The sequence below is a fragment of the Copidosoma floridanum genome, unplaced genomic scaffold, assembly GCF_036245765.1.
Source record: "Copidosoma floridanum isolate Cflo_tuat_1 unplaced genomic scaffold, Cflo_Japanese_pri ptg000029l, whole genome shotgun sequence".
NCBI classification, from domain to species: domain Eukaryota; kingdom Metazoa; phylum Arthropoda; class Insecta; order Hymenoptera; family Encyrtidae; genus Copidosoma; species Copidosoma floridanum.
In genome coordinates, this window is record NW_028321906.1 from 2,263,675 (window position 1) to 2,279,699 (window position 16,025).

General features: G+C 38.7%; 1 protein-coding gene across 1 annotated transcript in view; it reads left to right on the plus strand.

Moving 5' to 3' along the window:
• Positions 1-16,025, plus strand: part of LOC106644186 (protein trachealess) — a 363,163-nt gene that overhangs the window by 33,637 nt on the left and 313,501 nt on the right. The window contains exon 3 of the mRNA XM_089596061.1: positions 13,474-13,506. Within this exon, the coding sequence (XP_089452187.1) occupies positions 13,474-13,506 (33 nt within the window). The remainder of the gene's footprint in view (positions 1-13,473; positions 13,507-16,025) is intronic.

Sequence of the window (16,025 nt, forward strand, 5' to 3'; positions counted from 1 at the left end):
CCCTTCGCTGTTTCTCGGCTGCTTTGCAAAAAGGACCCACGAGTGCTCTCCGCGAGAGAGGATGACCCGATGTAGGTGTGCCGATCATCTTTTTCTTTCCTTCTTTTCATTGGAAAGACATCTGAATGCTCTGGGGTACGCGTGTATGTGTGTGTGTGGCTGAGGCAGAAAAATTGTCAAACACGAGTCGAGTCATATGCTCGAGGAATATATTTCATATTTCTCTCGCGAGATGCGTATGGTGCCTGAAGTATACCCCACGCGAGAGAGAGGCTCTAGGGATTTTAGCTCGGATGTGAAAGAAATTCGCCCTGCTTGCCGCAGCCATTTATGGTTTTCGTAAGCGCAACGTCAACGTATGATTGATTTATTAGCTTCGCATTACTGCGATTTGCACTTATGTTTTTGTCCTCTTGCGAGATTATTTCGATTTTTATCAGTACCCGGTTGGAAAACGTATTTTGAGTTCTAAGCCAGCGAGACGTGCACGTGATACGCCAGGTCTTTCTCTTCATTTGATATGTATGATTGGTATAGCATCTTTGTGTAATATCTAGTAAACTTGAGTCATTGATATGAAATTTGTGTTTATTGGCAAGTCAACTAAATCTACGAAAAAAACCGATACCCCCGACGAGGACTTTACCCTTTTCCTAAGTCTGGACGAAAATTATACCCTTTTTTTCTAGCCCCGATGAAGATTATTCCATTTTCTCCAAGTCTGGACGAAGATGTTGACCTTTTCTGGAGCCCGGATGAAGGGAAATTTATTTAAGCTCACCCTAAATTTGTATTTATTATTAGCTATATTGGCTGCGTTCACAGCAGCGAGAGCTTACTAAAAGTCGAGGGGGTTAGCGTCTAGCACGTTTGCATGAACTAATAGTTCTTGGTATACTTTATAATAGCGAATTGGAGGCTCTATACCCCTTTCAGAGTTAGCACGTGGTGATTGCTCTGGAGGCTGATTGCATGTGTTAGTCTTCAAATTTCCACAGCTTTTCAAGCTAAATTTCTAACAGCTCAGCTCGCAGTTCGTCAAACATATTTATGTAGTGGTTTTTGTCCTCAGTTATTATAATAAACACTTTACAAAATCTTTTTAAAAAGCTCATTCTCTTTTTTTTTTCAAACATTTACTAAAACTCCAAACACTGAAGCCACTAGACCTGTTAAGAATAACGAAATAACGATAATGTGTTGTTTTTTTATGAAGGCGTCCGTAGATTCACATGTATGTGAATCTCAATATGAAGATATAAAACTTATAACTTAAACACTTGGACACAAGTATCGCGAAATCCTAAAATATTTGTTTTAGGGAAAGTGTAACACAAGAGAAGTCAGTAAATAATATTTGGATGTTTCTTTAACTTAGTTTTCGTCAGGACACGAAAAAAGGATACAGTTTCAGCCCAGACTCGGAAAAAATGGTCTGGTTTTCGTCCTGACTAGAAAAAAAGGGCATAGTCTTCGTCCAGACATGAGAAAAGGGCATAGTCTTCGTCTGGGACCAAAAAAGGGCATAGTTTTCCTCCAGATTAGAAAAAAGGGCATAGTCTTCGCCCGAGACGTTGAAAGGGCATAGTTTTCGTCCAGGACCAATCAGGGCATCTTCGTCTGATGCGTCGATTAATTTGAAATATCAAATTTTTCTTCGTTTCTTTTGTATCTCAGAATGATTAATCTGCATGATTTTGGAGTTTGACTTTATCATTGTAAGAGCTCTAAAAAAACACAGCGTACAGATTTTACGTACAATTTTTAAGAAATTTTGTATTAGCTCTTGCTCAAAATGTGTGCAGATAAAGAGGGCAATGCGTACCCTCAAGCTAATCAATGATTATAGGTAAACTGCTGATACATATTAAAGCTGTCTTGTTTTTTGACGGAACGAGTGCCCTTGCGAACGCCAACCTGATACTGTTTCTGGTGTTATATCCAAATAAATTTGAGAGAGAAGAACAAGAAGATACCACTTTTTGGGAGATGGAACGGACGAGAGGCGATGTACTGTAGGTATCAAAGATTGAAAGATCTGACTATGAACGGTACAATGTGACCGATCTTTTTGTGTAGCCAATGTGTAATTAAATGATGTTGTCTGCAATCTAAAAAAAAATGTTAATGTGCGGTTGAAATAAGAGATCCAAAATATGTTAGGAGACATTGAAGGTGTCAAAAAGCTTACTTGTTTGATGAAACATTCTAAATCAAAGTATTTTTCACACTTTATAAGTACTTCTCAGAAAATTCTAATAGTTTTTTGAAAAATGACATGAGAAACTTTTGGTTTTTATTAGGCCAAAGAATATTGAAAAATTTTGAAAAACGAAATTTTCAATCACGAATTAATTTATTAAAGAGATTGCAAACGTTGTAATAAATAAAAAAAAGAGGAAACATAGAAGTTTAGTACCTCAAAAAATTGTATGACAATCTGAAATATAATTTTCATTAACTACCGCTAAAGTTTGTTTCAATTGTTTTCAAATATATAGTGTATGATTTCTGCTGTTACTCGATTTTTCTTGACAAAAAAGTTCTAAATAGAACCTTTTTAATAATATTATTGTAACAATTGGGTACATCTTCACATGGGGCGCGTTATACAGAGAGAGTTTTAAATATTTTAAATGACATTTTACTTTTTTGACTACTTGTAGGAATATTTTCTTTATAATTAAAATTCATGATAAGGTTTTGTTTTAAATTGAAATACGCATCATGTGTTTCCTTTTACATATCAAAACGTTTTATAAGGTACCTTTAGGAAATCGTCATACTGAATCTAATTTAAGTCTTTACAGGTATTACTATAGTTAATGTTGATAATTTCTTATTAATATAATTATTACTATTATCTTGATTAGTATGATACAGATTCAGCGTGTTTATTATAATGTACAAAAATTTATATCGTAAATTTAAAAAGACTTATTTTAATTTATAAGACCTGAAAAGTTATTTTGATACCAATAATAGAAAACATACAAAAATAGTAAGTACATCTTTCAAGTTGAAAGTCATATGCTTATGTTTGATTAAAGATTAGTGTATTTTTTAGTTACCATTAATATCGTATCTAGGCTAATGTAACTTCCTCAAGATGGTATTAATTATGTTGTCAAACTATTTTGTCTGCTCTTTTTGGCACCTCGTCAACTAGAATAGAAAAAAATAGTCGTAGATAATTAAGAAATTCGTTACATTTGCAATAATGCACACAAAGTTTTTTATTTTAGTGTATACATTAGTAAACGAAACGTATTACTTACTTGTAGTAACGATAGGCCAGTTTAAAACTAGATGTTACAACTCCTATCACGTTAAGATAGTTCAAGAAGGATAAGTGTTCAGCTCTATATTGTACGTTCTAATAACCAGAGCCTTGGCCGTAGAGATAATACAATTAATTTTAAAATTAGCAAAACATGTTTAATTATTTTGTCCTTAACATTTAAATTTTTTTCTGTCATCAAAAATAAGCTTTACCCATTTTTTTATGCAATGTTGTTTGTGTGGTGTTCATTTTTAATGAAAAATTGTGTGTGTATAGCACTCTACCACATCAAAGAAGACGTAAAACATGCGTTACGGAGATTATTAAGATCAGTTTTAAATGATTTTCTGGTTGACATCACTTAAATGTTTGCGCACATGTGAATATGGTAATTGAAAACTTAATTCAATTTTGGAAATGTCCTTTCATTTTACAAACTTTTTCAATCATAGTATTATTCAAAGTAGCATGCTACGGTACTGCTGTTCTAAAAAGAAGTATTTAAGTTTAACAAAAAAATTTATGGAAACACAGTTGATGAAATTAATAAAATTTAAACACTTAAGAGTATAAAAGTAATCATCGAGAGTGTTGAAAAAGACCCTCATTTTAGAATTTTTTATTATACAAGATCATTTTCGATGTAAATCATTAGCTGTAGAAAAAATTGTAAAGAAGCGATGATCCAATCTGTGGCTGCACTTTTTCACGTGGTTTAGAAATTTCTAGGAAATTCATTCGTTGAAAGTCATTGCACTGAAACCTCCTGTTCCTCGTGTTTAGATCGACGAAGTTGAGCAAAAAAAACATTGTTACCAAACCTCTTTACGCCCCTCAGCTCGATAATTATCGTGCAATATGCAATACAATAGGTAATTTTTATGCACTAAATCATAATAGCCATGCACTTTCTCAACGAACGCTTTTTCTACGGCTTACGTGTACCGCTTGGTCGATCCAATCGGTCCATTTGCATCATGCGTCCGATAAAAAAAAGGCTGTATACAGTATTTGCCTGAGCACCGACACTCCGTATCCAAAGTGTCACATGATTTGGACACTACAGCAACGAAAAAAAAGGAGCGATACTGCGACCGTTGAGAAATACCCTTGTTCACGCCTTTCGCTTACACTCTTATATTAGTTTTTTGGGATATCCAAGCCTGAATGACTGCGGTCGCCGAGGTCTCACCTTTCTTTCATTTGCATATCTCCGCAGCGTCTTCGAGGAAGACTCATCACTGATTTTTTCTTCTAATTTGGTTTACTCCCAGTTACAGCTTAATGTCCCGAAGGACCCATAAAACTTTCTTATCAATCAACTGTTTTATGCCAAGCGAGGAATTTTCGAAAAAAATTTTGCAAGCCAAAAGGTTCAGCCATTGCAGCTCCAAATATTTGATAAATACTGAAGTAAGGAACTAGAGAAAGAGAGAGAGAGAGCAACGAGTATAATACTTAAGAGATGTCAATATTGTATTGTAAATTTCTCGTGAAAATGGCACATTTTTTAAAAAATATAAAAAAAATTTAACGACAATCAGGAAAACCGAAACAAGTTATTGTGAGTTTCAGAAAACGTGTAAGAATAGATCGTGCGCTCCCACCTGGTCGGTGTGTTGGTTCCGCCCTTCTATTCATTGAAAAGGCGAAGCGGCACGAGCTCCAGCATTCAAAAACGAATACGTCAAGCGGAGCGTGCAGCACTTCACATAAATCCGCAACGAAAGTTTCGTGCGCCACGTTACTAAGCATGTCGTCTTTAATTGAAATCCCGTGTTTTTTTCGCCAAACTCCAATCCGCTCCGATACTCTTATTTGCCATTCCGACCTCTCCCGTCGTCTGATCGACGTTTTTAGCGACTACAGCTTCCAGATTTCCGTTGAAAGTGTGACCGATACCTTTTCTCGGTAGCTGCACCACTGCCATGGCCGCGATAAGGAAAATAGTCAGCTATTCGTTCTCCACTTTCGTGAACGACACCACTGGAGCTCCCGAACACCCTCGATACCTTTTAACACTACCCATGTACATATATACCAAATGTAGTCTCTCACGCTATGAGTCGATTTTGGTACTCGTTTTGGTACCTCTGCCACTGCTTATTTGTGGGTGTACATGGGTAGCTTATTTCAGGTTGTATGTGGACGAGAAATTTATAACTATAATATTTAAGGAAGGTGTACAGCAAATTTTTCTAGCTTCACTCTTGTACCAATGGATGATGCTGTGAGGAACAGTCTGTGAAGATAAATGTAAGAGGATCGTAAGAGAAGGTCCTAGTATTTCTTCCACCTTAAAAATTACGGGGAAATCACAAAGTTTTCGTTAATTTTCAAAGAAGGCTTGGACAAAGAGTTAAATACAAATCTTGATCTTACATGACATACGTACTTACATGCAATGTATGCTTGCATAACGTTGACATGACATATTTTTGGACTAATAAGTAACCATATTTTTAAGCACATTCCCAATATTTTTTTAATATTGTTAACTTGGGGTAGTTAAATCTTAGCTGTGCAAGTCACATTAATAGCTTATTGTATTCGAATATTAACAAATAATATGCTCTGGTGTATAAGCAATATATTTTTAATTGAAAAAAGCAATCCACTAATAATACAACTTAACTTCGAGTGTCGTAATAACGGTTTGACTGCAGGATAATCTTACGTACACTTATGACAATCAATCAGCTGTATTCACTTCAGCCGAATCGTTACGTATACCAGACGTGCGCGTTAAGGACACGTAAGTATGCCGAAGACATTACTTGATCTTTAATTAGATGTGGCTGTTCCAACGTTGGCTATTACATCACATGTTACCTTCAGGGAGAGTCAAGCGTTGGAAGACACGTCTACACGTTTCAAAGTTGTGATTTGCTTCCATGGCTCACTTTGGTAACCATCCCGTTGCGACTATTGGAGGGTGAAAAATCCTTTAAAAATTAAGGTAATTCTTGTATGCATAAAGTAGGTTTGAGTAATTTGCCAAGTATAAGAAAGCGTTTGAGATTTTTCAAGGAAATAGGTAGTGTTAATGTTACATCACGTTCCCAAAATTCTCAAAGGTTTTTAAATGATCAAGACACCTTATGTTTTGGGGTTGTATACCGCTTTCAAAAGGATCTTTTGACAATAAAAAAAAAAAAAACCATTTTTCCTTGGTTTCAATCATTAAGGTTGTTGCCCCAAATTCCAATCATATAAAGAAATAAATTTGCATTTTTTCATTAATGTAAAAATTATATTTTTTCTCGCAAGCAGCTTCGATAACAATAATTATTATTCGTTGAATTTCATTACTCTTCTCACCTTACCGAAGAACCAACGAAGTATGTTTGTGCAGGATTAAACAAACTGCTTAGCCATAGATTTGCTCGAACGACGCGTTGAAAATACTTTTCAACCGCAAACGTTTTCCTAAATCATTAAAAGAAATCGATTAGCACTCTTTGAGAAAAAAGAAGTTGCATTTGAGGTACAGGCACGCATGTATATAATGTTATACATAAATACAATACAACGGGTACACACAGTGGCAGGGGTTCGAAACATCGATGAGCTACTGTTGCTACCGTACTAAGGAATGCCTGTCATCGCAAATCAGGGTTCGCCGGGCAAGAGAGAAAAAGAGGAGGCGAGCTGGAGGGAAAAAGAGTCTCTCTCGAGCGAACGGACAGGAAATAAAAGATCAGTCTCCCTCGAGAACGAGAGAAGAGCAAAACCGAGTGAATTACTCCTCTTCCTCCCACTCTATTTCACCCTTTCCCTCTCTCTCTCTCTCTGCTCTCCTTTGCGGATCATCAAAAACGAGAAGGCCAAGGAGAAGAAAGACGGAAAGAAAAGAACGAGAGCACGAGAGAGACCGAGCGTCCCTGTTTTGCGTCTTTTTCCTTATCGAACTATCTCCTCTCCCTCCCCCTCGCGCCCCTTTTTTTTTATTTAATAATTGGAACGCTCGGTATGCCAGCTATATCTGTTCCTCGAATCCACTTCCATTTGTGGACTATACTTGCACCACTTTGATGCAACGCGTGTGTGAGTGCATGGGTATTCGTATCCGTACAGTCGTTGACACGCAATTTACTGGAGACTAGAGGCTCGTGTGTATATTTGTTGGACTGACGCGCTCGCCTTGTTTTTTTTTTACTTCCCGTTTCTTATTGCTGACAAGGATCCAATGGACACATGGATTTAGAGTGGGAGCATAGATGCATTTGTCCAGTTCCTTTTTCAACGTCTCGGTTTTTCTGACTGGATAGTGCACGCGTGGGTAGCAAATATGTAACTGATAAGGTTTCGCAAGGGGTTGATTCAGTGATACGACATTTCTGCGTTACTTTTAAGTGCGTGTTTATTGGCAATTGATGAGCAATTTCAAGCAGAGATGAGGTTGATACTGTTTGTAAAATAGGTTTCATTGTAACTAGAAAACATCGGAATTATTAATACATGATGATTACTAAGATGATTGGTATTACCAAGTTGAACATTACACAAATGTCCTTGATAGACATAAGAATTATCAATAGGCAAGTTTTCATTCGTGTGAACCGAGAAAGCTTCATTGCTTTTTTTTATCATTGCTTCCGTTGTGTGGAATTCAAAAAGCGAGGATCTCCCTTTACTACGCAATCATCAATATTATCGTAATCTGTCATCAATCTCTGGAATGAGCCGTGAGCTTTGCATCGAAAACGTCCCTCCCACACCGCCTATACATTGTCGATCGCACTAAATCACAGTTGTCGCCACGCGCAGTTATTACGAATCGGCGTAACCACTGCGCGGCAATTTTGTCGAAATTTAACACATTTCTTTCAACGAGCATAGACACAGCTACGGGAGAGAGAGGCAATAGGAGATACAACCAAGAGACACACACGCTCTACGTGTCTTTGGCGTAAGTACAGTATACACACGCGATTGGGGTTGGAAGGGATGAGAGGCAGGTTGGCGGGGTGGGGATCAGACATTTCGCGCAGCCGGCGTTAAAGTCAAAGTTTAACTTTACACCGTGTCCCCCCCGTCTCCCAGGGGGGGAAGCATGTGGGTGTCTGTTGAGGGTGCGGGCCCGCGGAAAACGTGATCGCGCCATGTGTGATGCAAAGCGCGTCCGCCACGTATTATGAGTACTTGTAAAGCACGTAATCGCGCCATCCATACCCCGTATCCCACCCTCTCGCGTACACTCACACACACACACACACACTCGCGCAGCTTAAGGAGGAAAACTTTTGTGTTTTCAGGCATGGTGGGTACCAATGTCTTGTATAGTTGCGTAGGGACTTTCGTATCGGTTTCTGGATAGTGCAATAGTGGTGGCAGTGGTTGTAGTATCTGGTCAAGAATGTAGATAGGGATGAGGGGGGTGATGGGGTAATATCGGATCACTATATAGAATACTGAATCCTCCGCTCGTACGGCTTGAGTGTGGATTGTTGTAAAACATCTGTTGCGGATTGCGATTCCTGATATTATCCATTCTATAGCTAGGATGAAGTTTTTCTTTATGACAATGTTGTACCTTTTTTTTATTTGCTTTGGTTTTACTTTTGTCTCGAGGTCTATTGGACATGTACGTTGTTCGAGTATTGTATACAATGATACTTACATCTTCATTTTTTTCGATGAACTTTCTTCAGAACTTAAATAATATCCAACCACCCGGAGACTCTTAATTTTGGGTCAATGGCATCAAGGCAGTACACTATCGATACTGCACTAATCAACTGAGAACTTCACCTCAACGGAAATGCGTTAGTACATCTATATGCGTTGTATGTATGGATATAATATACCCGTGCATTTGACTTTTAAGTTTATTTATTTAATCGCAAATTGAAGATCTCACAGGTACCTGACAAGTATTTTGTGCTGACCAAAATCTAATTTACATTTTTACCGTCTTCTTCGTGAATTTTCATAAATATCTTGTTGATCACTTTTTTGAAGTACAAAATAAACCATCGTCTTCCGTAAGATTACTTGTTAAAATGATGAGCAGTAAAATGCCCATAACTTTTTCCCTACGCACTCTAGCTCCACAAAAATTTAACTACAACATTTTTGGGTACTCATAATCTAACATGTTTAATTTCATTCAAATCTCATAGGCCAATCAATGTACGACAGTATTACCTAAAATAATTGAAAACATTCCTTTTGATCAACGGCCAAAAAGTCTATAAAATTTCACTAAACTTTTGAACTTTTGACTGATCCAACTTTGATTATTTTCCAGACACGAGGAACAAAAGTTTTGAATATCCTATCCATACCTCCAAATGATAGTTTATTATTTCATAGTACTCCAAAAATCATTGTTTAACAATACCTAGCAAAAAAAAAGAACAACTGTGATGAGTGTCGGTTGTGATAAACGTATACCATGAGCTACAAGACACCTTAGAATCCCTCAACGACCAGAAAGCACGTTAACATCAAAATTAATTTGTACATGAAATAAGTTAAACATTCATCTAAATTTTTTGAAAAAACTCAACGAATACTCGCAAGACCTCAAAAAGCAAAAACTACCCGACTTCTCCACCTGACGCTGTCTCATACCCCACTACCGATGTACGGTCCTCGCGACTTCCTGAACGACATCCGCGTGGCGTTCCACGCGTGCAGATATGCCGCAGTAGTTTATTGCTCTTCGGTACATTGATTTAATGCGCTAGTAATTGGGCCGGCCACGCACTCCCAGCGATGGATGTTGGGCAAAGCCGGCCACTTGCGGGAGATTTTCACACGCACCCACGGACGTTTCCAGGCCAGCTGCAGCCGTTCGTTGAACAGAAGGAGCGGAGGGTAAGGAGGACTGGAGAGTTTATTGCCGGCTTTATTGCCGCGGAGGCGAGGCGTCTTACTCTCCTCCGGACTCTCGGCTGGACAATTATTAAAGTGCGGATCATCGCACCCTCGAGAGGTAGGTATGGTGCGCAGTGGAGGAGACGGACGTGGGATAACGGCCGCCGGGGATGTGCTTATACTATACATATACACGTTGCGTACCGCAGCGGCGCGACGCTGCTGGCTCGCTAATGTGTCTCAGTGATTTAATTAAAAGCTGTGTGTTTGTGTGCACGCGTTGGATAGCGCGTTGGGTCGGATCGATTCTGGAAGAATCATCGGGTTTTACACCCGCAATCAACTTGGATGTACATCCACAGGGAAGGAAGAAGCTTGGCGATTAACGATTGTTTTGGATAGGGGTGGTTTTATCTACTTTTTCTCGGTGTTGAAATGTCACTGACGAGGTCTTTTTTTCAGAATGATGGCTTGGTTACCGTTACTAAGAAATGCATACACTTGAAAATGTTTAACAATCCGCTTTTCAAATCAATTATTTGGCACTTTTTAAACCTCGTTCACTTCGTTAACTATAATACCAATCTTAGAAAAAACTTTGAGTTTTATTTTGATTTTGTAGCAAAACAACTGTTCTATAGTCCTTAAGTCTCAAGTAGACACTAAATGTACCTTGAAATAATTTCGTAAGCCCTATTGCTCCAAGTGTAGTTTTTAGTTATGTACGTAACTTTTTAGTCAAGGATCTTATCATGTACATCTTGTTTTCCCTTATGTGAATTTTTACTTCGCAAACTCCAGTCCAAGCACTTGGACCAATTCTACTAGTATTACAAAAACAATGAAACCTTCTTGTACGGATCAATCAAATTCAAAGTTGAAACGTGGAGAGCAAACATCCTTTGATTATTCACCAACTACCTAATTATCCATACCATAAAATAAGCAAAAAAAAAAAAAAAAAAATTTATTAAACAATATAACGAATGCAACGAAAATTCTCGTTAAAGAACAACCACGCATCCCCCTCTCTGCTGCTCATATTCAATTTAAAGGGTATCCCGATGAACCAAGGCACGCGGTGAGATATTTTTATGGGCCAAATGCTTGCCGCATCCAAGATATTATCCACGAGCAAGTAACAGCAGCGCTGCAGCAAAGAGCAGGAAAGACAATGGAGGACCGGGGGTAGGGGATGGTGGAAAGCCGGCGAGGAATGTTCCGAGCCTGTCGCAATATTTGGCTTTAAATCATGTCCCCGTCTATCTGGACCGTCTTGCGCTTCCTGCCCCCACTCACTCTTTCTCTCTCGCTCTCGGTCCTTCCTCTGACGCGCAACAGCGGTACGTGCGAGTATAGGTGATTCCGTCTCGCTTTTTCCCCCGCCACCCCCATCCTCGCCAACTTATGAACTTCTCGGCTGTACTGGCACGCTCAAAAAGCGAAAATTCGATGGCAGAAACGTGGCAGGGTATACTACAGTTGCGATCCTGACAGGGGGTGGGAATCGTGGGGCGCGAGTTTTTTTCGTAGATCTCTGTGCTCTATTTGCTCCCGCGTATGCGACAGCGACCCAAGTTGGCAAGAAAAAGGAGGAGGGTGGGGGTGGAGGGGAGCTCGTAAGTCATGATTAATGACATTTCGATTGTGCGCTCACGCCCGAGCGCCCACTTTTGACTTATTGTCCTCGTTGCGTAGCTGGGCGCTGCAGATGTATTTAGGGAAGAATAGGAAGTGGGAGAAAGTGAGCGAGAGAGAGTGGCATTGTATGTGCAGGATTTATTGCCGAATTTTCACGATGTACATTAATAATGAATTTAATTAGGTTTTTGGTGTGTGCGCGGGGGCGTTTGTGCGACGGGGGGTGACGGCTGGGTGACAAGATGGGACAAGTGCGAATATGCTGCGACTCGATTATTGGTATAGAAAGTATGTGGTAATAAAATTCAAATGAAGTTGTTCCACTAGACCAATGAAGATTTATGTTCGTAGATGTAGGACATTAAGGTATTTTAATGATTTTTTCGTTCCTTTGGACTAAGTCTGTTACAACGTACAGGTTGAGAAGATATCATTGTAGTACGTTTTTTTTTAAGTATAGGGTGGGTTGATAAACGAATTAAAGTTGGAATCACCTCGTAACTTACTTAATACCACTAGGTACACATGTATCTTCACAGAGAAAATTATTTAGTAAAATTTACTCAACCTAATTGAGTAAATCCTAGTAAAATTGGTATTGAATACAAATGAATCAAGTTGTTAAGCAAGTTTTGCTCAGTCTAGTTGAGTAAATTTCACTGACACCAAAGTTGAGTAAAATTTACATAAGTAGTTGGGTAACCGTTACAATGTAACTATACTTGTGTTTGTACATGATGCGTTGTCTGCAGTCAGCGAAGTTTGCATGAGCGTGAAACTTTTATTTAAGCGTTAGGGATTCATAATGAACAAAAGTTTTGTAAAAGACATGCTAAGATCATGGAAGCTTGAATTCTTAATGCTAACTTTGAAGGTAAGTAATCCAAGCTATTTAATTTAGCTTTAGCTTTCGAACGTATAAAAATGCAAAACCCTTGTATAGTATATTGCGATACGAGGCCAAAAAATTCAACTCAAGCATTTGTAAAAATTCTACTAAAAAGTTAAGTAAATTTTACTCAAGTCTATGTACAAATCTTACTCAACGTAGTTCACTCAACTACATTGAGTAACTATTACTCAACATTTAGTAGATTTTACTAAATGATTTTTCCAGTGATCAGCAGTTAAAAAAAAAAAGATTGTAAGCAAAAAGGCTAAAACTCTATTCCACGTAAAGTCTTATGCACAATCAAAGCTGAAAAATCAGAAGGCAATGTAGGATCGTTGACGATGTAGTGCCAATTTTTTCCCTCGCTCGACTAACAATACACATTCGCCCAAGAATGATCATCAAGCGGAAATCGGAGCTGCAAGAAAGCGTGCCAGAAGCTTCTCCCGTCCCCATTTCATGCCGTGATATAATGCACGCGCTCAAGCGCGAGATTAGGCTTACGCGCCGCGATTTACGAGCTCGATTTCATTCACAGCCGAGGCTCTTGCATAAAAGCTTTTCCCTGTAAGCTGAGGCTGGCTCTTCTGACGAGCTTTTGACACTTGGAGGGGCACATGGCAGTCACTGTATGTATATTAGGTTATGTGGGTGCTACAGTCAATTCACACTTGACCAACCGCATTGTGTGTGTAAGTGTGCGTATGATCATGGCTTTTACCCTCAGTTGCATTTGTCTGTGATGATCCTGTACAATGTAATTTCAGAAGATTCTGATTAATTTATTATCGATAACCACGACAAAATCATCAGTGTTATTTATATGTTTCAGGTATCGAGAAGATGCTCTGTGCTGGACGGATCGGTAAGTTTTTTCGCACGCTTTTTACAATGCCTCGTATATTTTGTGCATGTCATTAGAAAAAATAGAAAAACCGCCCAGAACGACTCAAGACGTGCGTCAAAACTCCCTCGTTTCACCGATTGCACTACAAGTTTTTTCCAATCACGTAACGATTGCCCGACTCTTTTGAAAATGTCCACCCACCGAGAAAATACTAGGAACTAATCATCCCCGTCAGCAGCAAGACAACCCTGACCAACAATTTTTTTCTTTAACTGCGATCGAAGAATAAATGCGATGTATTGCAGTTGCGTGAGGTTACAGCACTTTGCTACTGCTCCCTGACCAGTCCTGTGTTGGAAAACAATTTTTGGGTAACACGCCGCGTGTCCTACAAGCTAACATTGCAGTTGCGTTAATCCAACCATCGAGAGCATAATATAGGTTTCTATCCTCCAAAAATGTTTAAAGGGATTAATTTTAGACAACCTCACTCCATGGATTTTGAGAAATTAGATCAGAAAGATTCACGATTTTACACGAGCTCTTTTGGGTAGGTCATTGCGAATTGGTTGCCAAAGACACATTTTTAATTTGAACACAGTTAACCTTTTACAGAACTACATGATAAATAATTATATTAAACGTCGATGGGGTTAAGTTATGACTATCCATTTTATTTCCCGCGAACTTGGCTTCATTATCTTTAAGAATTATTAACTCGTATATATACATAATATAATGAGGTAGTCAAATCCAAAAGTAATCCAAAAGTCAATTATTCTTCTATTCGTAATTTGAACCGCAATAACCCCCTTCAGGACTCCTTCTTCCGCTGTCTGGCCTATTTGGATAATCATTGGCACGTACAGAAAAGCAAAAAACGTCTGGATTGCTGGGAGGATAGCTTAAGTGTAGAAGAACAAGATTTTTCTGTACATGAATTTTCTCTCTAGAAGTATTACAAATACTCTACTACGAATATTACAAATAAATGGCGCATCATTTGTATTGTTGTCAAGGTTGTTATTTTAGAAGTACTTACGCACTTGATATCGTAACACACTGATAGAAGGATTTGTTAGTAATTAACTTCGTACATTAAGATAACTGTTAACTTACGTACAATATGTATTCCGAAACCATACGTATTGTAATAGTTAAAATATCCATATTTTATTTCAATATTTTGCCATAATACAAATAATATTTTAACTGATAAATTGTGAGCTTCGATTACATTTTTGTAACGTAAAATAGAGGACTTCACGTAATCTTGTTGTATTGTCATATTGCATGATATATTGTATTAATGATATTAGAGTAGTAAAAGTATTAAATATGGCATGTTAACTATGAACATACCGTCTGTGTCAGTTAAAACTTAAAAAGTTATAACGAACATGTAAACTAATTTTTTTTTAACATACTTGTACGTAGATAGTAAACAAATCCTTCTCTCTTTCGTTTCTTGCATCAAAATGTTTTAAAGTGATTAGGCTCGAGCTACCTCGGTACCATAATTATAAGTCAATGTGCAATAATGAGTTAATCATTCTGTCTTTGGCAACGCAGTCGAAGTTTTTTCTGAAATCATGTGAATGATCTCTTGTACGCCGTCATTAATAGTTTTCATTGATCTATCTATCGTTACCGACGAAATTCTAACGTTACCGATCGAAAATCACAACTTTCCCCTTGCGTGTCCAAAACCAAGGGCAATATGCTGTTTAACCAAATCAGGTGCACAAGCAGAAACTAGGTTTTCATGACTGAAACTTTGCATGCCCAAATCGTATCAGCCTCGCAAAATCTGTTCAACTACTTCGAGCGAATATACTCGATGTACACGGGCGGGCATATGCGTTTGTGGACAACAGAACGACAAGAGCGAGAAAACCAGGTCTGCTGCCCATAACTACCTACTAGGGAAATCTTACTCACTCTACCTCTCCACCACTCAGCGGTGTCGAGGAAGCTCACTCCGAGGAGTGATTGATGGGGGTAGATTGACGTGGCGACGCAGTGTTCCATTGTTCAAAGCCGCGGTGGCAATACACCCGATGCACCTTTATTGGTAGGAGTGCAGCGCGCGAGACCAAGGGAGGACTGTTACTCTTGCGCGGACCACGTAAATCACAAGGGCTAAGCTGGCAGGGGGGCCGCGGGAGATGACTCGCCCGCGACGCGTGCACTTTCTCGAGAGATGCATGACGCAGATTCGTGGGAGGTACATGGCCTGCGCTGCTCCGAGTCTTGGGTGCAATTGTGAGTGCGGGGTGTTTCGCGCGCGTTTCGAAGAGGTCCAGAGGTGTCATCGAGCACTCGATACTCGATCGATTATCTATGCGGGTTCTTACTTGCGATTTATTGTTCACTAGTTTTTTTTGGGCACTTATTATTCATCTTGTACATAGGCTTGCGTTCGATTCGTACAAAAGTATTTCATAATTGGTCAAACGCGTGACGATGGTAACTCGTTCGTCTTGATAGAGTACTGTCAAATATTGTGACTTTATTTTCTTCTTTATGCCATAAAT